Below are 25,844 nucleotides of genomic sequence, written 5' to 3'. Positions count from 1 at the left end.
TTTTCTGTGGGAACATACTTTTAATACGTTTTATTTACTCCTTTATATTTGAGTTTTTATTTTATGTGCTTTAGTAAGCACAATTATTGGCTGTAAATATGAAATTCTGAAACATATTTAGTAATTAGTATTAAACACTGCAGCTCCCAGAATTCACCGCGCAGAGCTGAGTCTGATGCGCTAAATCCGCACCTGCGCTGTCAGCGCGCGCAGGTAGAGTCAGACAGACCGGAAGTTGGAGCTTCGCCTTCGGAATAAAAGTCTTTGCTGTGAGGCGGCTGTTCAGGCTCGGAGGGTTCTGGAACACTCGGTTCGGTCCAGACTGGTTCTGATTCAGAAGCCTGGACTTCTTCCGAACCACCGACTCTTCCCACAATGCATCACTCCGACAGCTGTTTCAGGTAACAGATGTAGTCAGACCTGATCCGATTCTGGGTTCTAATGACCTTTTACCCAGTCAAAGTCCTGCTCGGTTCTGATAGGTTCTGTGGACTGGCTGGAGGTCCAGATGGTGGTGAGATCATGGACAGTTTCAGCTGCTTTTATTTTGAAGTTCCCACAGGAAGTCCCTGGCCCAGTGTTCCAGCCTGACTCGCTCAGCGGTTCCTGAGATTCCCGTTAGTATTCCCACTCTGCTCCTGTTTTTGGGTCCAGCGGCTCTCCGTGGCCTTCGGATCCGCCGCCGGTGCCTGTCGGGCGGCCTGCTCCAGCGGGACCTTTCGCTGCGGGCCGCGGTGCCGGTTCGGGGCTGCTGGTTCAGATTGGTTCTGTAATCTGCGGATTTGACGCTGAGCAGACGGCGGAGGGATTTTCTCTGATTCCAGCCTTCGCGGACTCATCAGTGGAATTAATCTTGTGTTCTGGTCGGGTTCGGATCCGCAGCTGATCCCTAGACCCGGTGGGCTGAACCGATCCTCATCACCGACCCAGGAACAGTTCAGAGAGCCGCTGGACTCTGCCAGGTTCAACCGGATCTTTAAAGGACCCGGTTCTGCGGGTTTGAACTGATTTTGATCCGAACTGGATTCAGATCAGATTAATAGCAGATATTGAAACAGCTGCGGTGCTGAACATCAGGAATAAAACATGATTCCTGTTTTCATCATCAATAAATACACAGAAATACTCTGATTCTTCCTCGATTCACGAACAGTTATCTACAGAATCGGATCATTTTATAGTTTCTTGTTGTTTTTTTTTTTAATATGAAGAAACTTTCCATCCAATCAGAAACAAGGAATCAGTTCACAGCAGGACCAGCTGAGGTTTGATCTTCTGGACTAGAAACCATGTTGGCGGCCATGATGGAGGCAGCCTGAAGGAACAATCTGCTTTTTATGGGACGATTTGCTGACCGTTGCTGCATTTGCTTCAATCAGGAGGCTGCAGAATGGCATTATGGGAAGTGTAGTTGGAGGTTGCTCAGTTATAAGCACTGCAGAGAGGGACTAGTGCTCCCAGCATCCTTAGCAGCAGAGCGGGATGTCGGATAAAACGGCGCCGCGCTGCCAGCTGCGGCTGGAGTGGGTCCACGGATACCGGGGCCACCAGTGCCGGAACAACCTGTTCTACACAGCGGGGAAGGAGCTGGTCTACTTTGTGGCCGGGGTGGGCGTGGTCTACAACACCCGCGAGCACACCCAGAAGTTTTACCTGGGTCACAACGATGACATCATCAGGTGAGGGGCGGGGCCCAACGCAACCACGCCTAGATTAGTGCAGGACAGGCGGTTGGATGAATGGGTCAGAGTTCATCATCCATCCACATCCATCTGTTCATCCAACCATCCATGCATGTCAACCAGCCAATCAGACGCCAGCCTATCAGAACGCAGCATGTTCTGGGTCTGACGTCATCACTCAGACAGCGGTTGATGCAGACCTGTGCTGGGCTGTGATTGGCTGCCGTATTTTCCATGTGAGCGGTGCGGCAGAACATCTGCCTCTGATAGAACCAGAACACATGGTCAACGGGTCAGAAGGTCACTGCAGGGAGGGTTAGGCTAAAGGTGTAAAGAAATGTCCCCATAAGGATAGGTGTGTGTGTGTGGGGAGGTGTTATGCCAGTGAACACACTCTCTGTCCCAGTGTTGTATAGTAACGAAGTAAAAATACTTCACTACTTTACTTAAGTATATTTTGGAGTACTTCATACTTTCCTCGAGTATGAAAATTTTTGATGACTTTCACTTTTACTTCACTATATTTCCGAACTTAATTGCGTACTTTTACTCCGATACATTTTCAATGTGTGGTTTAGTTACTCGTTACAAAAAAGCGAGAGAGAGAAACAAAGTGTTTTGATCCCACCTACTGATTAGCAAGTAGCAAGCAGGCTACCGAACAAAGTCGGTAGCCTACTTGCCTGGGCTTGTTCATCACCTCCAATAGGTTACACCTGTTTCACTTCTCCCATTAAACACAAAGCAAGTCTCGCAATCAGCAGCAGCCACATGGAGGAGGAGACGGAGACCACGACTGCAACTACATTGGACACGGCTCCAGGGGAACCACCAGCTGGTGATGAGAGCCCCTGGCCTTATTTAAACACAATATACTCTTTCGTGGGTGTTAAAGATTCGTCGTACCGCATGCAGTTTATGTTATTCCTGCCCGAAGATGTGGAAATTCTATCTTACAAAAACTCCCCGTCCAGGTAACGTCTTATGAAATGGTTATAATCCTCCTGTTTCAGTAACTATAGCTTGGTCACTAGACACTACTGTATTGTGAAACGTTGACCATAAATTAACTTTGTTTGGCATTGTTTCAGTTCCATACGTGGTGTATTTAGCTGAGGCCTAATGTTGACTGTAGCAGGCTACCTAGACTCCTCTGTTCAAGGGGGGACAGAAGCCATAGCGACAGCAATTTAGACTAAATTTAACGAATATAGGAAAGGCATGCAAGTTCAAAACCAGGTTTACAGATGCCAATAAGCTGCATTTCCCTCCCAGTTCTTTTTTTCTTTTGCATAATGACCAGTTGTGTGCACCACCTACTGACTGTAGCATTGACTGATTCACTGATTTGTGAAGTAGAGTAATCGTAACAGATCTTTTTCTTCATGTTGGCCGCATTTTCTGTACTATTTATTTTTCTCATTTTCAGCACTGACCTTACTTGAAGGGAAAACTTAAGGCTTACAAAAACTTTGTATTTTCTGTCCTGGAGGGTTTACTAAGAAGCTGGTTCAGTTGTAAAGCAGGTTAAGTTAACCTTGTGCTATAGGTAAAGCACCTAATTTTCTTAACTAAATGATGCCTGCAGGTATATCTATTAGCAGGTTTCATTTTGCCTGCACTTGGTTGTGTACATTATTTTAAGTGTATTTGACAAGTTTACCAAAATATAAAAAATGTCATTCAACCTGCATTTGCTTTGTTTTACTTTTTACTTGTACTTTTCATTACATTACTTGAGTACATCCATTTTTACAGTAATTTCCATACTTAAGTACAAGAAGTTTCAGATACTTTAAGACTTTAACTCAAGTAACATTTCAGTCAGTGACTTGGACTTTTACCAAAGTCATATTTTGGAGAGGTACTTGTACTTTTACTTGACTCTGAGATTTCAGTACTTTATACAACACTGCTCTGTCCCTGTTGGAATCGGCGGACCGATCGGGTCACTGAAACGCCTCCACGCTGCCTCTAGTGGAGAGAAGATGAATTACTTGTCAGGACGTGGTTCTGTTCAGATAAACGTGGGTTTAGTGACTCGTTCTGTCCGCAGCCTGGCCATCCACCCGGATAAGATCCAGGTGGCGACGGGTCAGGTGGGGAAAGACCCGTACATCTGCATCTGGGACACCTACGCCATGCAGACCGTCTCTATCCTGAGGGACGTCCACAGCCACGGAGTCGCCTGCCTCGCCTTTGACTCAGACGGACAGGTAAAGCCACGCCCCCTCTCCGTGATGGGCGGAGTCCAGAGGATGAATACTAATTATGACCGAAGCTGCCCTCAGGTCGCCTCACCTGCGTGGTTCATGTCTGTCGTCATAGCGACTGGCCTCAGTGGGACTGGACGCCAAGAACACGGTGTGCATCTGGGACTGGAGAAGAGGGCGGGTCGTCGCCATGGCAACCGGGCACTCGGACAGAGTAGGACCGAGGAAGTTTACAGGTTCTGGAAACCGTTGGGTGCGTAACCTCTGCTCTGCTCCTCCCACAGATCTTTGACGTGTGCTGGGATCCGTTCCAGACCAGCCGCCTGGTCAGCTGTGGAGTCAAACACATCAAGGTGAGACAGCGCCCCCACAGGGTCGCAGTGGATCTGCAGCTCACACGTCATGAATCATAACATCTTTCAGTGTTGATGAAAACTTCCAGAAGAGATTAAAGTGTTAAACCATTTTATTGGCTCTGACATGAATTGGACTAAACACCTGAGTTAGAGGTTAGACGTCTGTCTGCTGACAGATCTTCCTGCTGTTTCCTCTGGATTTGGTTAAATTGCCTTTAATTCCATGACTACCCTTCCACAACACTTTGTTGTCCTTCAGTCATTTTGTATCTAATCTGCTGCTCTGTTGAGGGACATTGTGAATCTGGAAGACCCGTCTGTGTCCAAGCTTTAACTTAAATGTTACTTCAATGTTTTCTCGTGATGTTGCCTATTTTGTGAAGCGCACCGGTCCCTCCTGCAGTAAAACAGCTCCTCACCATGATGCTTCCCCTCCACTGGGATGATGTTCTCAGGCTTAAGTGCTTTCCAGTTTTCACGGCTTCTTCCTCGCTGAGTGGCCTCACAGCACACATTGGTACAGGACTTGTTTCTTTGGGGATAATGACTCTCTGTTAGCTTCAGCAACATCTTCACAAGGTCCAACCGGTCCATCTCTGGGCCACAGAACCGGTCTCCTTCATGGCTGGCCATCTCCATGATGTTCATACTTGGATGTAACTTTTTGAACAGATAAACTTTGAACCTTCAACTCTCTGGACCCAATGAAGAACCAGACTGGGGAAGGTTCTGGTTCTGTTCCTGATATTTGGGCTGATTTTTTTTAATTTTCCATGATGTCACACAAGGAGGCAGAGACTTTCAGGCTGTTTCTCCACTTCATTCAGGAGTTGTAGGTCAACCAGTCAGAAGCTTAAAAACCCATGTCATCATCATCTGACCTTTAGCAGAGAGAACTCATTCTAGTAATTCCCACTGACCTGAACCAGGAACCATTTAGCCTGATTTAATGTCAGACAGACAGAATAAAAAGGTTTTGGCTAAGAACCAGTTATAGACTTCAGAACGGTCCGAATTCGACTAGAACCAATCCAGTTAATTCTAATTCAACCCAACTGGACTCCAGGACTTAACTGGAGTCCAGTTGAGTCCTGATGTTTGTGGTAAAATCCAGGTGATAACCAGATGCGAGTCAGTGCAGCAGGGAGGTCACTGGGTCCGACTGTGTTTGTGAGTTTGAGTATCTAAGGCAGGTTTCCGGTTCTGAAGGTGTTCTCTCCCCTGACTTCAGTTCTGGACTCTGTGTGGAAACGCTCTGACTCCGAAGCGAGGCATCTTTGGGAAGACGGGCGACCTACAGACCATCCTGTGTGTCTCTGCAGCCAAAGATGAGCTGACCTACTCTGGAGCTCTGAACGGAGACATCTACGTATGGAAAGGAATCACACTGATCCGGACCGTCCAGGCTGCACATGGGGTGCCAACTAATACTCCAACATCTTTAGAGCAGAGCCAGCTTGTTTCTAAACGCTGAATTGTTTCGTGCCTCACTGTGCAGGCAGGAATCTTCAGCATGCACGCCTGTGAGGAAGGGTTCGCCACTGGAGGACGCGACGGCTGCATCAGACTGTGGGATGTGGACTTCAAACCAATCACCAAGATTGACTTGAGGGAGGCCGAGCAGGGCTACAAAGGTGTGGAGATGCTGTCACTTTATCCTGTGGTTGGTAGGGTTAGGGTCACCCGCTGAAATTTAGTCACAAATTTAGTCTGGGCCAGACTGACCCAGACATCTGGGTCAGTCTGGCCCCAGATGTACTCAGGAACCTACATGTACTTTGAGTACACTGGTTCCACGTATATCCAAGGGCAGCCCCCGTCCTAGCGTCAGGTCAGTCCCACGGTACCCAGGTGTACCCAGGGACTGGTCTGGTTCTGGGTATAACCCACCATTAGATTGGTTTCAATAACTGGTGTTTTCTTTTTCCAGGACTGTCAGTTCGCAGCGTTTGCTGGAAAGCAGACCGGATTCTGGCTGGGACTCAGGACAGTGAGATTTTTGAGGTGATGGTTCGCGACCGGGACAAGCCAGTTCTGCTGATGCAGGGTCACAGTGAGGGTGAGCTCTGGGCGCTGGACGTGCACCCCAAACAGCCAGTGGCTGTCACCGGGAGTGACGACCGCTCAGTCAGGTTGGTTTGAACTAAAACTCTCCACCGTTGTCTTCCCTTGTCTGATTTAACCCCATCTGGGTCTCATCTGTTCGTCTTATCTGTGTCAGGCTGTGGAGTCTACCAGACCACACTCTGCTGGCACGCTGTAACATGGAGGAGTCGGTTAGGAGTGTGTCCTTCAATAATGACGGCTCCCAGCTCGCTCTTGGTATGAGGGACGGTTCGTTCACCGTGTTGCGAGTCAGGTGCTCTCACTAATTTGTCTCTAGAGTTACTGCTGCCTCACCAGCTTCATTAGCTGCAAAGGCAAGGTGGGTTTAATGGTCGGTAAAACCTCCTCCTCTGCAGGGACATGACCGAGGTTGTGCATATTAAGGACAGGAAGGAGGTCATCCATGAGCTGAAGTTCTCTCCAGATAGCTCCTTCTTGGCGGTAGGCTCTAACGACGGCTTGGTGGACATCTACGCCGTTGCTCAGCGCTTCAAGAAGGTGGGAGAGTGCAGCCGCTCCACCTCCTTCATCACCCATCTGGATTGGTCTGTCGACAGCCGCTTCTTGCAGACCAACGACGGCGCTGGCGAGCGGCTCTTCTACAGGATGCCAGGTTTGGATCTCAGAGTCCTAAGTGGTCAGGTATAGTTTAGAGAAGTCTGACAAATCTTGAACCCGGCAGATTGTTACAGCTGGTATAACATGTTTTAAAACCCTAGTTGCATCCCAGTTGTTTGACCCGAGGGTTGGTTTTGGGTGTGTGTGTTCTGGTCTTGCAGCAGGAAAACTCGTTCCTAAAGAAGAAGCAAAGGGGATCCACTGGATGACCTGGACCGGTACCATCGGGCCAGAGGTGAACGGAATCTGGCCCAAGTACTCCAATGTGACCAATATGAACTCAGTGCATGCCAACTACAGCAGTGCTGTGCTGGTGACCGGGGATGATCTGGGTCTCATCAAGCTCTTTAGATTCCCCTGCCTGAAGAAAGGTTTGTATCTTCCTTCAAACAGGAACATTTGGCAACTCAAGGTTTGACAGAGTTTTTAGACCTGGTTCTGATTTTTCTGGGCTATTTCCTGAATGAACACATGAGTTTCTAACAACTGCTTCCTGCCACAGGGGCCAAGTTTAAGAAGTACATCGGTCACTCTGCCCATGTGACCAATGTTCGCTGGTCTAATGACCTCCAGTGGGTCATCAGTACCGGTGGCGCCGACCACGCGGTCTTCCAATGGAGGTTCCTTCCTGAAGGTGTAATGAACGGTGTTCTGGAGCCGCTTCTTCAAGGTAGATTAAACTGTTATCTCTCCTATTGATCAAAGGATCCATGAAAGTTGAGTACACTGAGACCAAAAGGACCCGTCAGAACCACAGACAGAACCATCTGTAGGATCTCAGCGCCCTGAAGGGAGCATGTATTTTCTGGTCTTGGTTTCTCAGAGGGGTACGCCGACTCCAACAGTGGCGAGTCAGATTCAGATGTGTCCGACGTTCCAGAGCTCGACTCGGACATCGAGCAGGAAGCTCAGACCAACTATGATCGCCAGGTGAGAAGGGAACAAACAGCGTTTACCTTTCTATGACTTGTCTATGTGTCTGACCCACCAGTTTCTGTCTCCAGGTGTACAAGGAGGATCTGCCACAGCTCAAGAAGAAGCTAATTGGTTCCTTGAAGAGACAGAAAGCACCAGAGGAGGGGCTTCGTCTACAGTTCGTTCACGGGTAAAAAAGTTTAAGCAGTCAAACATGTCAGTTCTATGCGAGCAAGGTTTATTGACCCTTTGCACCTGACATAACATTCTTCAGAAAGCGGCCCACTCCGCCATGACGGACAGTAAAACAATCTAGGCATGCTTTAACTCCTTTAAAGTTTGTCCAAACCATACAGTTGGCCGCCTAGTATCACTTTTATTTTGCTGATTCACTGGTGAAATGGCCGTAAGGTGCTGAGTATTTTTCCTGCACAAACCGATAAGGACGCAAACCAAACTTGTCATGTCACTGTAAGCCTTTTGGCAAGGAAAGAAGATGGCGATGGATAGCAGCCATGAGTGAATACACCAGGTTGCCCTTGTTTGTAAACACTTTTTACAAGGTAAGAAGATTAACATTCATAAGTAACTAAAATTAGTTAGCTTAACTTGAACAAGTAGAAGACATGGCTAATCTGGCAAAAACAATTTGGGAAAACAATCAGTACTCCTGTTCCTCACTTCCAATGACATGGCAGTGAAGGGCGCAACATGATTAGGTGACGTAGTTGCAAAGGGTCTACATGAGCTTCGGTCTACATGGGTCAGTGTTAGCCGATGATCTCTACCTCAGCTTAGATTAGAGGTCTTCAACTCCAGTAAGGAGAGCTAAGATCCTACAGCTTTCTGATGCAAACCTGAGTTCTCTCACCAGCAACCAGACCTGCAGCTCTGAAGGACTGGAGCTGGAACCAGATTTAGACCTTTTGAGCAAAATATAGAGACGTTCTCTTTGAAGTAACAGTTTGTTCATGTCCTCTCATCTTTCTGAGGCTTAAATCAGATACAACAGGTAATCTCTCTGCCTTTGTGTTATTTTGCTGATTTAAACTCTATGATGAAGGGACTACAGGTAAACCAGACTCACCTGATCACCTTAGAGAGAGAAAAAGGTTGACTGGAGCTGATAATCCACAAAGTTTCCTTCATTAGCTCACATTTAGACCCACATTAAGAGCAGTTTTTAGAACGCCAGCAGCTTTAATGAGCTGCTCATCACACCCACTGTGACTTCCTACTTCCTGTTGGCTGCAGGTACCGTGGCTTTGACTGTCGCAACAACCTGTTCTACACCCAGACGGGGGAGGTGGTGTTCCATGTGGCCGCAGTCGCTGTCGTCTACCACCGGGTGCAGCACAGTCAGCGCTTTTACCTCGGACACGACGACGACATCCTCAGCCTTGCCGTTCACCCTCTCAAAGACTACGTGGCATCTGCCCAGGTACACCCAACCAATCATAGAGCAGCTCGTTTTGGGACACGTTTTTAGGGTTTCTAATTGGCCGTCTCTGTCATTAGGTGGGCAGAGACCCAGCCATCCACATCTGGGACATCCAAACCTTGAAGTGCCTGTCTTTGGTCAAAGGTCACCACAGCAAAGGAATCTGTGCTCTGGACTTCACAGGTCAGTCAAATCTCCCCACAAACTCTTCCACCTCATCTGGAGTTCCTCCAATCAAACGTAGAGATCATATAATGTCCAGTAAACCGAACATTTCCATCCAGTGGGACAGGTCCTGACCGTCTCAACTAGTGAAAAGGTGAATGAAAACTTCTTCTGGTGTTGAAATGTGATGAAACAGAACAACCAATTCAGACTTTGTTTGAATTTTTTAGCCTTAATGAATTTGGACATTAAGGCTAAAACATTTTCATCCAGAATTTACTGAAAAGATTTCCATGGACATGTCCATTCAGTGTTTGGAGGACATCTTTAGTTGGATCTTATTACTCAGTGAATAGCCAAGAATAAAACCAAACCATATGACCTGGGGACCGTCAGGTTCCTGGTGGCACCATCACATGCAGTCCATGAAGGTGCTGAACAGAACCAACCTAGAACTCCCAGTGTTCAGGTCATCCAGGTCCTGGGCGGTCTGTAGCCCAGCAGTCCTTGTCCATGAAACCTTCACCAGCATGTGGCTTCAGTAACCTCACCTCCAGCTCCTGATCCAATCACAGCTCAGCTCTACTTTGATGAGCATCATCCAGTGGTACCAGCCTGCAGTCTGTAGGGTTCCTCGGAGTTATCCTGGAGACCCTGGCTGGGACATCTGAAACCTCCTGCTGGTCCATCTCCAACCCTAATGTGTCCTTTTGTCTCTGTCTGTCCCAGCGGATGGAAAGAGTTTAGTCTCGGTGGGAATCGATGAGTTCCACTCCATTGTCATCTGGGATTGGAAGAAAGGAGAGAGGCTGGCTAAGGCCAGGTAAGCACACCTGGATCCAGGTCCGATGCAGACTGGGTCTAAAACCAGGGTACTACATAAACCTTAGCTGACCTTTACCTGTTGGCTACAGCAGTGAGAGGTAGAGTAGAGGTGGCTTCAGGTTACTGTCTAATCTGCTCCAGCATCAGGCCGGGTTGTCCCAGTCAGACAGACTGCAGATGGACATGTCTCTGCCTGACTGACCGAAGTCCTCCTGTGTCCTGCAGGGGCCACAAAGATAAAATCTTTGTGGTGAAGAGCAACCCTTTCAGGGTGGACAAGCTGGTTACTGTGGGAATCAAACACATCAAGTTCTGGCAGCACTCAGGTATGCTTCCTGCCTTCGCTTTAGAAAAGGTTCTGTCTGCAGGAGACGAAGACCTGAGAACCTGACACAAGGAGCTGGGATCCACTGTCTGTTCTCTCCAACTAGGAGGTGGTCTGACATTTAAACGGGGAATTTTTGGGAACCTTGGTAAGCAGGAAACCATGATGTCAGCATGTTATGGCCGGTCTGAGGACATGGTCTTCTCTGGAGCCACCAACGGAGACGTCTACATCTGGAAGGAAACGACCCTGATGAAGACCATCAAGGCTCACGACGGGCCCGTGTTTGCCATGTGCTCCCTGGACAAGGTCATCCATCCATCCATCCATCCATCCATCCATCCATCCATCCATCCATCCATCCATCCATCCATCCATCCATCCATCCATCTCAGGTCTTCAGCGACCTGTTTCCTCAGCTTCTCTGTTCCTCAGATCTGGAACAAACTGCCTGAAAACCTGAGATGATCAGAACCTACCGGCTACTACCGTTTGTTTCGCTCATGGTTTTTATATCTGTATTTTACCATCTTCTTGTTTGATGCAAAGCTTTTCATAGATGAAGGTTTTTGTTCAAAAATGTGTCTGATGTCCCATAGAGACCCTTGGATTGTCTTACCATTTGAAAGGACCTAATAAATAAAGTCGTCTTGTGTTGCGTTCACTGTCAGGGTTTTGTGACCGGAGGAAAGGACGGCATTGTGGAGCTGTGGGACGACATGTTTGAGAGATGTTTGAAAACCTACGCCATCAAAAGGGCAGCTCTGTCCCCGTCCTCCAAAGGTGTCCTCTCTGGCGTCCACAGCTTCCCCTCCTGAGGATTTTCTGTTGGACTGACGATGTCGTCCTTCTGAGCAGGTCTGCTGCTGGAGGACAACCCGTCCATCAGAGCCATCACTCTGGGTCACGGTCACATCCTCCTCGGGACCAAGAACGGGGAAATCCTGGAGATAGACAAAAGCGGGCCGATGACACTGCTGGTTCAGGTGAGACAAAAAGACTCTGGTCTGTCCAGCAGAATCGATCAGAACTCCAGGCCTATCCCTGGTGAGATCCAACATGTGCTGTTGGAAGGAGAGTTGTTTGACCTGTAGCAGCCACCAGGCTCACCTGGGGAGGTATGTAGGCATCCAACACTTCCTTCCTGCTTCTGTCCTTCACTGGAACCGAGATGATCATCAGTCCTTCCTCCCTGATCCACTTCTTCTCAGGTACCTCACCTGTGTGTCTCACCTGTGGTACTTCTATGTTCAGGGTCACATGGAGGGGGACGTGTGGGGGTTGGCGGCCCATCCTCTACTTCCTGTCTGCGCCACCGTCAGTGATGACAAAACTCTGAGGATCTGGGAGCTGTCGACCAATCACAGGATGGTTGCTGTTCGTAAGCTGAAGAAAGGTGACACCTGTTCAGGTAAGCGTAGGTTTTATGCTCGTTTCAGTTGGCTAACCTGTATTCTGTGTCACCTGCCAGGTGGGCGGTGCTGCACCTTCTCTCCAGACGGTAAAGCTCTGGCAGTCGGTCTGAACGACGGCAGCTTCATGGTGGTGAACGCTGACACGCTGGAGGACATGGTGACCTTCCACCACCGCAGGGAGCTCATCTCAGACATTCGCTTCTCCTTAGGTACCTGAACTCACTGCACAGGTGTGACAGGTGTTGAAGCTGAGTCCCTAATGTGTCAGGGATGTTTCACAGATGCAGGAAAGTATTTGGCTGTGGCATCCCATGATTCCTTTGTGGACATCTACAACATCCTGACCAGTAAGAGGGTTGGAATCTGTAAAGGAGCTGGAAGCTTCATCACCCACATCGACTGGGACTCCAGAGGTGGACTCACCTGTTTTAATTAACCTCAGATGTTGACATTTCCCTGGTCCTCACCTTTACCAGCTGTTCAAGGTCCCAACCTAACATCTCATTCTAATCTTTTCCCTACAGGTAAACTCCTCCAGGTGAATACCGGAGCTAAAGATCAGCTCTTCTTTGAGGCTCCACGAGGACGCAGACAGAACATCAGCGTCTCGGAGGTCAGAAAGCATGTTTCTCTGTTTTCTCAGAGGCATTTGTTCCCTGAGGTCATAGTGTTGTTTCTGTGTCCAGTTTGAGAAGATGGACTGGGCCACTTGGACGTCCGTTCTGGGTCCCACCTGTGAAGGAATATGGCCGTCATTCAGCTTTGTGAACGCTGCTTCGCTCACCAGAGACCAAAAACTTCTCGCCACAGGAGATGACTTTGGCTTCGTCAAACTGTTCAGCTTCCCGTCCCGGGTGAGTCCAGAGACAGAGTCCGAAGCTGGTTTCTCTGGAGGATCTCTGTTCATCTCCTCAGTCTCTTCTCCCAGGGTCAGTTTGCTAAGTTTAAGAAGTACGTGGGTCACAGCACCAATGTGACGAACGTGCGCTGGTCCAATGATGATGCAGTGCTTCTGTCTGTGGGCGGAGCTGACACGGCGCTGATGATCTGGACCAGAGAGCCGCCGGGCCACAAGGAAAGCAAAGCCGTGGACAGCGAGGAGTCTGACGATGACCCTGAGGAGGACGGAGGTAACATCAGAGCAGGAAGGAGGTCGTAGTGAACGTCTGGCTGGTTGGTTGGGGGGCTCTCAGATTGATTTGAGTTTTAGAGATGCAGTTGTAGCCGCCACTAGCTAAAAAGCTAGTTGTGCTAACCCTAAAGACCTAATCACAAACATTAGTTGCGCTATTGCTAAGCGCTACAGCAACATGGTATTTAGGTGAATCCAACTTCAAGCATGTTTTACCCACCATGCATCAATAACACATGTGCTACATCATAGCATAGCGCCCACAATAGGATCGTATCTGTCATTACACACCAGGAAGTGATTCTTTGGAACAGGCCTTTCACTCATCATCTCCGTTTTATAGTTGAGTTTTGCTATCTCACATTTTCAAAATTAGCCCAAGTGCTAAAGCAAATGAAAATCCAGCTCTTCTATTAGCACATTAGCGGATGTGTGGATGTGTGTCCACCACTGCAAAGATGTGTTTTCTGAGAATGGTAAAGTTCTGGTCAAGGACAACCCCAACCTTCAGCCCCCAGGCCAAGGCACCGCCATCCAGAGTGAGTAGAATGGTCTGAGAAACAGCAATTGGTGAATTTCTGTTTTTTTAGGGTACGACAGTGATGTGGCTCGGGAGAAGGTGGTGGACTATGTCACTAAGATCTACTCAGCAAGCATCAGGAACATGACAGGAACCAAGCCCCACCTGCAGCACAGAGAGCTTCCTCTGGAGGACAGGTAACCTGAAGGCCTCATTAGGCCTCCTGATGAGTTCAGGTGCAGTTTGTTGTTAACGCTGCTCTTCCTGTTCAGGCCTCCAGTGAGCCGTGCCGTGCCGCTGCCCGACAAACTGCTGAAGGACAACGTGACTAAGAAGAGGAAAGCGGTGGAGGTCGGCACATGGCATCTGCTTGATAACGTTCAACGCGTCCTGACCTCGGCTCTAACTGCTGTCTGCGTCTGTTAGGAGCTGCTGCTGGAACACGTCTTCGGCTACCGAGGCTTCGACTGCCGCAACAACCTGCACTACCTCAACGACGGCGCCGACATCGTCTTCCACACCGCCGCTGCTGTCGTCATCCAGAATCTGTCTGCCGGTGCGTAGAACCGTCAGTTATCGTCAGTCAATGTTGCTCATGAGGTCACTTTTCCTGCTTCCTGCTTCCTGTCCTGACAGGAACTCAGAGTTTCTACCTGGAACATACAGATGACATTCTCTGTCTGACGGTCAACCAGCACCCAAAGTACCAGAACATCATCGCCACTGGACAGATCGGTAAGTGTGAGAGTGTGAGACTGCAAACCTTCACATCATCTTCAGGTGGTCTTACCTGCCTCTCAGGTAGCAGTAGCGTAGCAGAGAAGGTTCTGGTTCATGATCATGATAAGATCACTGGCTCTCACTGGCTCTCAGAAAGTAGGAGTGCTAAGTAGAACATCTAAAAGAACCTTTTCAGTAAACCCCACAACCACCTGAAAGTATGAATGAACTTGTTTGGAGCAGTGATGTTTTCTGGTTTTATGTCACAGTCTGGTAAAATATCTCAGCTAATTTCATTTTGTTCTGAAGCAGCTCAAGTGTCATTAAGAAAGTTGCTTCAGATCTTGTCCTATCAGGTTGGGTTCTCTAAGATCCAGTTCATTTAGGTCAGATCATTTCAGCTCAGATTCTTACAGGTCAGGTTCTTATTGGTTGAGTACTTTGAGGTCAAGTTCTTTCAGGTCGGGTCCGTTCTGGTGGAAAGCTCATTGGTAGGTCCCACAGGATCATCCATGGAGTGAAAGTTGCCAGGTGAACCAAGCTCAGTAAAGGTGTAGGTCCTGCTGGCTCTAAGAAGAATAATTTGCATCTATGGAAGAGTTCAGTCTTCATTTGAAGCTGCAGGAATGGAGAACCAACTGAACATAAACTGGGGGCTTGTCCGGGATTCTGTCTTGGACAAGCTCCCAGTTTCTGCTACGACCCGGCTTTCCTGCAGGTCCGGTGAGGCTGCAGAGCAGTGTAAGGGCACCAGAGGGAGCCAGGTGTGTGGTAGCTGCTCCATGTTGTAGTCAGACTGCAGGTCGTTAGCTCCTCTGCACATTGCTTTCATGCATGACTGGCTGCTTTTGGTCCATCACACCTTTCCTTCTCTTCCACTGCTTCCTCATTGTCACCGCCTCTCCTCGCCACCAGGTGACATCTCTGAGCTGCCAGGTAAGGCTGAATCTACCTTCCTCACCGTGCTCATCATCATTCACACATGATTCTGTTTGCTCTGCTGTGTCATCTGCTGTCGGTGCGTAGAGACCGAGGTGTCCGGTGAGTATCAGTGGTCAGGATCCGGGTCGGGTCTGACCCATGTCTGTTCTGTCCTAGACTAGATCTGCTCTCATGTGGGCTCAGAAAACACTCGCTGCAGAACCTGCAGGTGAAGGAAGCTGGCCGCTTGTTGTTTCCGGTGTCATCAGGCAGAAAAGTGACGCATCAAGTCTTTTCTTTGTGATTCCAGACTGAAAGAAAAATGGTTCCCAGTTTTTATTCTGACAGTAATAGAATAATTTCTTTCAAAGGAATTAATTATTCTGATATTCTGATCAGTTTACATTCTGCTTTAGATGGGTCACGGTTCCGAATGTTAACGTTTCAGTAGCAGTAGACGTGTTCCCCCTGGAGGTTTACCGGGATTCTGGTTTTTACCGAGTTCTCCTGGTTCTGATCCTGGTTCTGGTAAAGATTAAGATTTTTCCAAAGGGTTCTGGTTTCACCATCGGTCTGACCTGATAAGTGACAGAACCTGACCAGAACCAGGTTCTGTAATGAGTGTTTTCATCAGAATGATGGTGACAGACAGGAAGTAGCAGCATTCCTGCGTAGCGCCCCCTGCCAGCTTGTGGCAGTAGCAGACCTGGTCGGATTGTTCCCCATGTAGAACTGACCGATGGTTGGATTGGTTCTGTTTCTGCCCCGTTTGGACCAGGTTCTGTCAGATGAACTGAATGATTTATCTGTTGATGGTTCTGATCTGAATGAACATTTCCTCTTCCTGTTTGCAGTTTAACTGTTAGTGACGATTTTATTGCATCTGTCCTGTTAACCCTAGCTTTGCCTCTGGCGTTCTCGCCACCTGAACTGCTGGGTCCCTCCCACTGTCCCCACTCTGTCCCTCCCACTGTCCCCACTCTGTCCCTCCCACTGTCCCTCCCACTGTCCCCACTCTGTCCCTCCCACTGTCCCTCCCACTGTCTCCACTCTGTCCCTCCCACTGTCCCCACTCTGTCCCTCCCACTGTCCCCACTCTGTCCCTCCCACTGTCCCCTCTCTGTCCCTCCCACTGTCCCCACTCTGTCCCTCCCACTGTCCCCACTCTGTTGGTTAGATCTGGATCCTGCCTTGCTTTCTGGCTACGGTGCTGATCAACATTCCTGTTCTCTTCTGGGGCAGAACCATCTTCTAGGTTTGGACATTCAGACGCTAATGGTGGTTAGCTACTGCTGCCTTGGGGTAGTCTGACAGAGGCAAAGCATTGACACCACCTGCTGGTGGGGCGGGGCTTGAACCAGCAACCTACGGGTTACAGGACAAACTCCTGCCCCCTGAGCCACCGTCAGAAGTTACTGTAGTAACCATGAAGCGCCCCAGTAGCGCTGTGCAGAGGCTACAGCCCTCAACTCGGTTGCCCTGAGTTAGATTCCTGGTCTCAAGCCATTTGCTGCATATCTTCCCTGTTCTCTCCTCCCTATGTCCAGTTACGGTTCAATAAAGCCACTAGAGACTAAAAAAGGGATTCAAAATAAACAAGTGGCACAATGTTGAGAAATAAGATCGGGTTGCGAGAATCGAGATCGAAGGCATTCTGCTACGTACCACGCGCTAGCAGGAAGTGACATGACCCAAACAAACCTGGATCACCTCAAACTCCTAGTGGTTGGGTCATTACTTGCTGGTATCAATATCCTGTGAACTGAAAACTTTGATTGTTAATGTTCCACAATTAGAAGATAATCAGAAGGTCCAGTACAGAATGATCTGTTCTTTTACTAACAGATCATTTTTTGAGAGCTACAAGGAAGTTTATGTTTCACTGGGACTCCAAGATTGTGTGGTTTCTTGACTCCAGCACAATTTCTGTGACTCTAGATCCACTGTTTTACAGACTCTGACTTTGGTTCTCTGTTTCTGGTGTCTTCTCACAGGTCTTGCTCCATCCATCCATGTGTGGGATGCAATGACCAAGCAGACTCTTTCCATCCTGCGGTGTTCCCATGCTAAAGGCGTAGGTTATGTCAACTTTAGCGCAACAGGGAAGTTACTGCTGTCGGTGGGGGTGGAACCTGAACATACCATCACAGTGTGGAGATGGCAAGAAGGTAAGTTATGAAGGTAGAAACATGGAAGCATCTCTCTGCTGTCAAGGACCAGCAGACTCACTCTTATTTGACATTTAAACGTCTGAAAACTCAGAACTGCAGTAAGAATCCTGCCAAAGCATCTGTTGAAGTAGAGAAGAAACGTTACCTGTTTTGCTTTTGCTGCATCTGAAGTGCGCACAACCTGACCCTTTACCTCCATGACAGGCACCAAGGTGACCAGTAAAGGCGGTCACGCTGAACGGATCTTTGTGGTTGAGTTTAGACCCGACTCAGACACTCAGTTTGTGTCGGTGGGAATCAAACACATCAAGTTCTGGACGCTGGTTGGTGGTTCCCTCATGTATAAGAAAGGTGTGATTGGCTCGGTGGAGGATGGCCGCATGCAGACCATGCTGTCTGTCGCCTTTGGTGCTGTAAGTTCTAGTTATATGTAGTCCATTTATGTCTACCAAGTTTTAGTTTTATTGTAAATCAATGTTTTCCTCCTAGAATAATCTGACGTTCACTGGTGCAATAAATGGAGACGTGTATGTCTGGAGGGACCACTTCCTGGTCCGAGTAGTGGCGAAGGCGCACAGTGGTCCCGTCTTCACCATGTACACCACGCTGAGGGACGGACTCATCGTCACTGGAGGGAAGGAAAGGCCGTAAGGAACTGAACTCACCTTCAGAGCTGTAGTCAGGGGTTAGTCAGGGTACTAAGACTTTCCCAGTCAGAAGGTTATCATAATGTTGTTTTACACATCTCTATCAGTGTGGAGATGTTCTTGTTTCATTAAATCTGGTCTTTTAACAAGACCCCTGACTATCATCAATGTTCTGCAGCTACTTTAGAAGAAAGAAACACCTCTGAGAACCTAAAACTGGTCCAGTTTCTCTGTATCCTCATTGTTCTGGGATCCAGCTGTTAGTCCCATTGGCTCTGTGTTTATCAGTGTAGGATATGAAGAGCAGATCCTTTATTCAGAAAGACTTACTCTGTCTCCAGAGGAGTAGGTTGTGTACTCCATCAGGGTGTTTGTTTCACAGGACCAAAGAGGGAGGAGCTGTGAAGCTTTGGGACCAGGAAATGAAGCGCTGCAGAGCCTTTCAGCTGGAGACCTGTCAGCCAGTCGAGAACGTTCGATCTGTCTGCAGAGGGAAGGTAAGGCCCACAGTCTGCTCCTGACCTGCAGGCAATGTTAAGAATGTAAGGACAGTTTCTTCATCGTCTAAGTGTCCATGCTTTTAGACAAGAGCTAAAGAGGCCTTTCTCTCTTGCTCTCAGTGAAGGCGGACTCTTTTTCCCTCTGCTCCCTCCCTCCTCATCTTCTCCCTGCTTGCTCTGTTTTTGTGTTGCTTTTTTGAAGCCTTTCTTTGCACATCCTCCAAATCTACAAAGTATGGATCTGGTCAGCTGCTCTCTCAAAGCAATTCCTCAAATTTTCTTGAGGAGAAGACTGGGCACAGGAGAGCCCTCCTGTCCTACAGGGACACACCCAGAGGGATACATCCTGGGTTTATTCATGACAACAGGATTCCTGTTTGGAGTTGGCGGATACCTGGCATGTCGACAAATTTGTGACGGATTGGGCCGACTAGTAAACACTCAGACTGAGATGCTGTGGGACAGAGATGCAAGTTGGATGTGATTCTTGCTGAGACTCGCAGTCCAGCTGCAGACTAAAACTCTCTGGCAGGAAGGAATCGATCCTGGAGAAGTTGCTAGTTTCGGTTCAGTGGAACGGCCGCACTAATTTGGATGATTGGAATTAACAGGGATGTATCGGTGAGACTTTAGGGCAGATTAAAATTTGAAATCTACCCAACATAAAGCTCTCTGTATCTGAACTGGCTCCCCTGTGTTGGCCTCGGCTGGCTGGATATCTCAAATCTCAAATGTGAACGTGACGCTCCTGCTCTCCTCACTCCCTTCTGAAATCATCCATGTGACTGTGGAGCAGAGCGCTCCCAAGGACTTGCTCCTAGATAACACCATCATATCAGACTGTTGCCTGGGAGACCGAGCTGCATGGTTTCATGGTCATACACATGCAGCACACAAACACAGCAAACAGATACACTCTGTGATGCTGGCCTCATGTCTGAGCCTTATCTTGCTATACGTGCCATATCCTTCCCAATGTTGTCATTTCATTCTACTAATTCTTATTAGTTAGAACAAATTTAAGATCCAGGAAAATTCCTATTAGTTTATAAATTACAGACTACTTATTCTTATTCTTATTCTTATTCTTATTAAACATGGGGAACCAATATATAGTTTTTGCCTTTTGGTTTGTTATTTTGTTTGTATTTCCTTCTAATTCATGTAAAGCACTTTGAACTGCCTTGTTGCTGAAAATCTGCTATATAGATAAAATTACCTTACCTTGCGATGCTCAATCCAAGGTCCTAATCTTCTGAAACATCTAATCCTTTCTGCCTCTGTTTGCTGCAGGGTAAGATTCTGGTGGGAACCAAAGACGGGGAGATCATAGAGGTTGGAGAGAAGAATGCTGCTTCCAACACCATGATCAATGGTCACACTAAGGGAGGAATCTGGGGTTTAGCATCGCATCCTTTCAAAGACGTCTTCATCTCTGCTAGTGATGATGGGACCATACGCATCTGGGACCTGGCTGACAAGGTACTTACCTCCAGGGTCCAGTCTAGCCTTCAGATTTCCTGCAGTCCAAACTTTAATTTGTTTCTGCTTAAGAAACTCCTGAACAAGGTGAGTTTGGGACACCCTGCCAAGTGCACATGCTACAGCCCCAATGGGGAGATGGTTTCCATCGGCATGGAGAATGGCGAGTTCATCGTGCTGCTGGTCAACTCCCTCACCGTCTGGGGCAAAAAGAGAGACCGCAGTGTCTCCATCCAGGACATCCGGTAAGTAAGGCAGTGCATTAGAGCTGAACTCCTCTTTGTGGTGTCTGTGAAAATCTGAGGGTTGTCGTGGTCCAGGTTCAGTCCAGATAACCGGTTCCTGGCAGTGGGTTCAGTAGAAAGTGCTGTAGATTTCTATGATCTGACTCTTGGCCCGTCACTCAACCGAATCGGTTACTGTAAGGACATCCCCGGCTTCGTTATCCACATCGACTTCTCTGCTGACAGCAAACACATCCAGGTGATCTGGGTTCAAGGTTTGGGTGTTTGACTGATCTCTGCAGACTCTAACAGTTCACATGTTTGCCTTGTTGTCAGGTGTCTGCCAGCACCTACACTCGTCAGGTCCATGAAGTCCCCTCAGGGAAGATCGTCACAGAGCTGAACGTCATTGAACGCATCACCTGGGCGACCTGGACCAGGTAAGACTGACGCCGAGGTTGGGAAACGCGAGATTTGGTGGGTTAGTAACAGTTCTATCCATCTGGTGCCTGTAGTTAAGCTTGATGTCTGATTTGGTCCTGATCCAAACCTGAAGGTTCTCCATGACTTTCCCTGAAGGTAATGACAGACTTCGGTTGGATAACTCTTATAGGCTCGCTGAGGAGCCAATGAGAAGCCAGGCTTCATGTTGCTTTGAAGGCAGCAGAAAAACAAAGTTCTCAACAGAAAAATAACAACATTCATCGTCCTGTGAAACCAGATCAGCTCCTCCCCCTGACGGAGGTAGCGCCCTGAGATTCCACCAACACCAGAAACAAAATCTACAAAGCCCAGTCCTCTTCGGCTTCCCTATTGGACAAATTAGGTCAAATTCGGACAGAAGGGGGACAAACGAACCTTTTCCTGTTGCACTGCAGTACCAGTATCTACCAGCAGAGGGCAGCAGCCTGTAGCTTTAAGTTGGCTGCAGTTCTCCTTCTGTTTCTGTTTCTGGTTCTGTAGAACTGGACCGGACCTTTAAGACTCGTCCCGGTGATTATTCTGGACATCTTTATGACAAATCAAAACTGGTCCAGTAGAACCTGAGCCTGAACCCAAACTGGATCAGTAGAACCTGACAGGCCCGGTCCGGCTGTCGGGAACAGAACCGAGGCGCTTCCCATGTGGGCTTGGTACAGGCAGCTCTGAAATCCTCACTCAGTCCGAACGTCTTCCAGTACGGAACCAGGATCCAGTTCTGGTCGTGTTTAAGAATCACAAAAGGAATTATGGGAAAATTCTGAGGTGAATTATTTATTTGTCTGAAAGTCAAACCGTCAGGTTACTTGTTAGCCTTGGTTGTTGTTTCCATGACAACAGGTGCTGGTTTCCTGTAATTCTGGACCAACATGGCTGCTGGAGAAGTCCAAGGCGTGCCTGAGTTCTGGGTTCTGACTGGTTCTGGGTTTCTCTTGTTTCTCCAGCATCTTTGGCGATGAAGTTCTGGGCGTTTGGCCGCGAAACGCCGACAAGGCTGATGTCACCTGCGCCTGCGTTTCCCACGCCGGCCTCAGCCTGGTGACCGGAGACGACTTCGGCCTCGTCAAGCTCTTCGATTTCCCCTGCCCGGAAAAATTTGTAAGAGACAGAGTCTGACCGGAACGTGTTCCGGACCCGGCAGAACCGGGTCAACCCGTCACACCTGTCCTCTCTCTGGCTGTCCCTCCAGGCGAAGCACAAGCGCTACTTCGGCCACTCGGCTCACGTCACCAACGTCCGCTTCTCCTGCGACGACAAATACGTCATCAGCGCCGGAGGCAGCGACTGCAGGTCAGAACCGGGTCCGAACTAATAAGATTCAAAAAGTGTCTAAAGATTCTCCATAGATGTTATCCTGTAAGTAGTAAAATATTTCAATATCACCCTAATGTAGACCCTCTATGTTCATTTTGTCACAACTCAGAGGAAACCATCATCACTGCTCTGATGTTCAAACTTTTAGGAAAGAACTTTTTAATTGGAAATAGATGTTTAATTTAAGACTATATTATGTGGCTTTTTCTGTTTAAACGCTGCAAAAATAAAGTCTTTGTTATAAACTTAATATTCATTTTAGTATCCACAGCTGCAAACCCAAACTGAATGCGTTTTGTGCCCATGTTTCTTCATATTTGTATTCTCTGAAGTTTCAAAGATCGTCTGCAACAATCTGCTGGATTTGACCTTTTCCTGTTGGACTCTTTGCTTTTACCTTCCTTAAGCCTCATCCTTCTTTTAGTTACTATTTATGTAACTTGTTTTACATATTATTGTAAAAAAAAAAGGTCAGAACCAGAACCAGCACCAGCTCCGCTGTCTATAAAGGCAGAAATTGATCAGCAGGTTTTTGTTTCTGCTCCATTTTTCCATAAATTCTGCCTTTTATTTTCTCAGTGTTTAAGCAGCTGGTTTAGGTTTATAACCAGTTAGAACCATTTCATAACATTATTGGTAAATCATTATTTGATTTGCCAATCAAAGGGGCTTTAAGCTGCCATATAAAAGCGTCATGATGGTTTAAACCCTTAAATCTCCCCCCAGAAAATCCAATGGGAAAACGTCACGCGGGTTATTGGGTTAATAATAATAGATTCACAATAATAACTGATCATAACCTGGAAGCAGAAACACGCCGTGATCCCAGTGTCACTGAATAGGATCATTTTTGGTTTAATAGTAAAAAAATGATTTTTTATTAGAATTTTAACTTATTTTTTTATAAAGATGGAAAATTTAATTAAATGTTACAATTTAGAAAACTGTAATGAAATGTTCATAACTAAAACTGAATGTTGAGGCTGGTCACCATGGCGACTGCTGTGGCTGCAGGATGAAACATCTGGATCTCTTCTCTACTTCTTCTCTGCAGCCTGTTGGTGTGGCGATGCCAGTGAGTCCTCCTCTTCCTCTGATGAAGGCCCCCGGACCTCCAGGCCTGTGATTGGCTGAAAGGGACGACCCTGTGTGTGTTTCAGGTTTATTGTTCTCTGTAGATCCGTGGAGAAACGTCTGATCTCCACCTGTAGCTGTCATGTGACGTGTTTTGGTGTCAGTTTGTGCCTTTTTCAAAATCTCTGACCAAACATTTGATACAGATTTATTTTACTGGTGGTGCTATAATCTTTTAGGGCTTTTACATGTGGATGTTGTTGTGTTTGTGTCATGTGATGATGAAGAAGAAGATGATGATGAAGTTCACTAAAAAAGAGGAAGCTGGATCGGTGTTTGATCCCGGCCGTTAAAACCTGAGATCATCTGTAGAAACCAGTAAAGAGTTCTACCTCTGAGAACAGCTGTGGGGAACAGGTGCAGGTGGCGCTTCCAGCCACACGGTGGTGCTGTTTCCTCCCTCTGGTCGAAATGCTGCCTGAACATTTAAAGGGAATAAACTCTGAATCTGAAAATGTGAAGAACCAAAGTTCTGATCCAACACGGCCTCATGTAGCGCTGCTGAAGTCCAGCTCCGATTGGGTCAGAACCGGGTCCGGTTCTGATTTCAACCTGGAAGAGTCTCTGTGGTTCAACCCGAGCTGAGCTGAAGAACCATCTGGACCTTCGTGGCTCCTGAGTGATCGCTTCCCGGTTCAGAAGAACCGAGTCTGAACCGGGTCTGAACCTTTTAATCAAAATAAATAAAACTGTCACATGAGAGCACAACCTGAGCGTTTCTGTTGTTTTATTGAATGATTTGATGGTGGCCATGTTTGGGTCCATTTTCAGAACCAGTTCCTCCCAGTTCAGTAAAACAAGCCCAGACAAGGACCAGTTCAGGAATCACCATGGTAACCGTGTTGTTTGGACTGGTCCAGGCATCCAGGATGATGAAACTCTGAATTTGGCCTGCAGTTCAGCCCAGATCGTTTTCCTCAGCGGTTTGGTAACTCCTGCTTTTAAAGTCGGGCCAAACAGGCGCTGAGCGGGTCGGACATGGACTCGGAACCGAGGAGCTCCAGAATCTCAGCCAGTTTAGATCCGTCTTGGCGAACTGGACAGGCAGCTTCCTTTTGATTAAATAGGCCAAATCAATAATAAGGCTATTTAAAAAGGCAAAGTTAATTATTCACAGGTTTGATCAATCTTTTTGATAAATATATTTTAATCTTGTTATTTGGTTAGAGGTCAGTTACTCTGTTCTGAACTCAGTTCATGTTTTATTCTTTCCTTTTCCTGAACAGTTCAGTTCAGTTCAGTTCAGTTCAGTTTCCTTCTTATTGTTTCTGCTGCTTCCCTTTTCTGTCTGTTTATTTCTAATTTTAACTGTGTGTCTTTAAATGTTAGAGGTTTGAGAGATGGTATTAAAAGAAAAATAATATTTATTTTTTGTAAAAATACAAAAGCTAACTGCATATTTTTACAAGAAACACTTTATTGAGGCAGATGAGAGCTTCTGGTCTAATCAATGGGGGGAAATAATTTTGTCTCATGGTTCTAATAAATCTGCTGGTGTTGCTTTACTATTTAAATATGTTCAGAATAAACTAGAAACTCAAAGGAAAGATAACCACTGGATTATTTGTGACTCAAAATGGAAACTAGTTTTCTGATTCTCTGTAACGTCGATGGTTATAACAGTTTAACTCAGAATAAATCTTATTGTCTGAATTAACTAGTCATCTAACAGAACTAGCTCAGAAATATTCCACTAACTATTTCATATTGGGAGGAGATTTCAACATGGTGTACAATGAATACCTTGATAGATCACCCTGTAAACTCCAACCTCATCATATAAATGTAGTTTTATAAAACTTTTGTTTGGATCTGAACCTGGTGGATCCTTGGAGAGAAGCAGGTCAGAGGTCAGAGGTCAGTCTTTCTCCTGGTTTCAACCTGATGGCTCAGCTAAGTATCGACTTCTGGCTAATTTCAGACGGTTTGATGCAAAATAATGTTAAAGCTGGAATTTCACCTGCAGCTTGATCTGACCACTGCCTGATAACTCAGAGTCACAACTGGGTTGATAAAATCCCATAACAAAAGTTACTGGTAGTTTAACTCAACCTGCTTAACTAGGAAAAGTTTAATAACAAAATCCTGGAGCATCTCAATTTAATTTGTAGTGATAAAAATCTGAATTCTTCCACGGAAAAACGGGAATTTTTAAAATTTAAAGTCAAATCTCAGTCAAACACAGTAAATGAATAACTGTCCAAAATAAGGAAAAGGAATTAGAAATCATTTTGGTCACATCAAAAACATAAACCGTTTTTTAATGATGATGACAAACAGTTAGATGATTTTTATACTAAAAAAGCCAAAGGATCATATCTGAGGTCTAAGTGGATTGAAGACGGTGAGAAAAGTTCTGCATATTTTTGTAGATTAGAAAAAATTAGACAAGAAAGAAATGGCATAAATTGCTTGCAAATTAACAATAAACCATGCACTGACTCAAAATTAATATCCAAAGAAATTTGTACCTTTTATAGCAATTTATATTCTGCATATAATAACCCAATGGCAGAAACTTTCTGTCACTCTGTTCAA

General features: G+C 46.9%; 1 protein-coding gene across 3 annotated transcripts; it reads left to right on the top strand.

The window, feature by feature from the left end:
* The first annotated feature begins 259 nt into the window (after positions 1–259).
* Positions 260–24,014, top strand: LOC102226699 (echinoderm microtubule-associated protein-like 6). 3 transcript variants are annotated; one of them, XM_023333473.1, is made up of 43 exons: positions 421–1,679; positions 3,739–3,898; positions 4,011–4,109; positions 4,180–4,248; positions 5,483–5,668; positions 5,750–5,885; positions 6,182–6,383; positions 6,473–6,610; positions 6,714–6,970; positions 7,137–7,346; positions 7,478–7,645; positions 7,799–7,905; positions 7,980–8,080; positions 9,145–9,331; positions 9,409–9,514; positions 10,226–10,319; positions 10,547–10,647; positions 10,753–10,955; positions 11,318–11,429; positions 11,505–11,626; positions 11,895–12,042; positions 12,118–12,270; positions 12,343–12,474; positions 12,586–12,674; positions 12,748–12,915; positions 12,990–13,191; positions 13,784–13,910; positions 13,986–14,064; positions 14,140–14,269; positions 14,350–14,448; positions 15,349–15,369; positions 15,460–15,474; positions 17,349–17,522; positions 17,730–17,938; positions 18,015–18,172; positions 18,555–18,669; positions 19,966–20,154; positions 20,227–20,399; positions 20,475–20,637; positions 20,715–20,818; positions 21,803–21,956; positions 22,048–22,148; positions 23,227–24,014. In XM_023333473.1, the coding sequence occupies exons 1-43, from the start codon at positions 1,483–1,485 to the stop codon at positions 23,249–23,251; spliced, it is 5,883 nt and encodes a 1,960-aa protein (XP_023189241.1). In that variant the 5' UTR covers positions 421–1,482; the 3' UTR covers positions 23,252–24,014. The 3 variants fall into 3 exon arrangements, with proteins under 3 accessions (XP_023189240.1, XP_023189241.1, XP_023189242.1); XM_023333472.1 differs by having other exon boundaries at positions 260–1,679; positions 11,505–11,632; positions 11,901–12,270; XM_023333474.1 differs by lacking the exons at positions 15,349–15,369; positions 15,460–15,474 and having other exon boundaries at positions 431–1,679; positions 11,505–11,632; positions 11,901–12,042.
* The last annotated feature ends 1,830 nt before the right edge of the window (positions 24,015–25,844 follow it).

This window comes from Xiphophorus maculatus, chromosome 5 (genome assembly GCF_002775205.1).
Source record: "Xiphophorus maculatus strain JP 163 A chromosome 5, X_maculatus-5.0-male, whole genome shotgun sequence".
Lineage (NCBI taxonomy): Eukaryota > Metazoa > Chordata > Actinopteri > Cyprinodontiformes > Poeciliidae > Xiphophorus > Xiphophorus maculatus.
The sequence above is the reverse complement of the archived record's forward strand: the minus strand, read 5'-3'. Positions and strand labels throughout refer to the sequence as shown.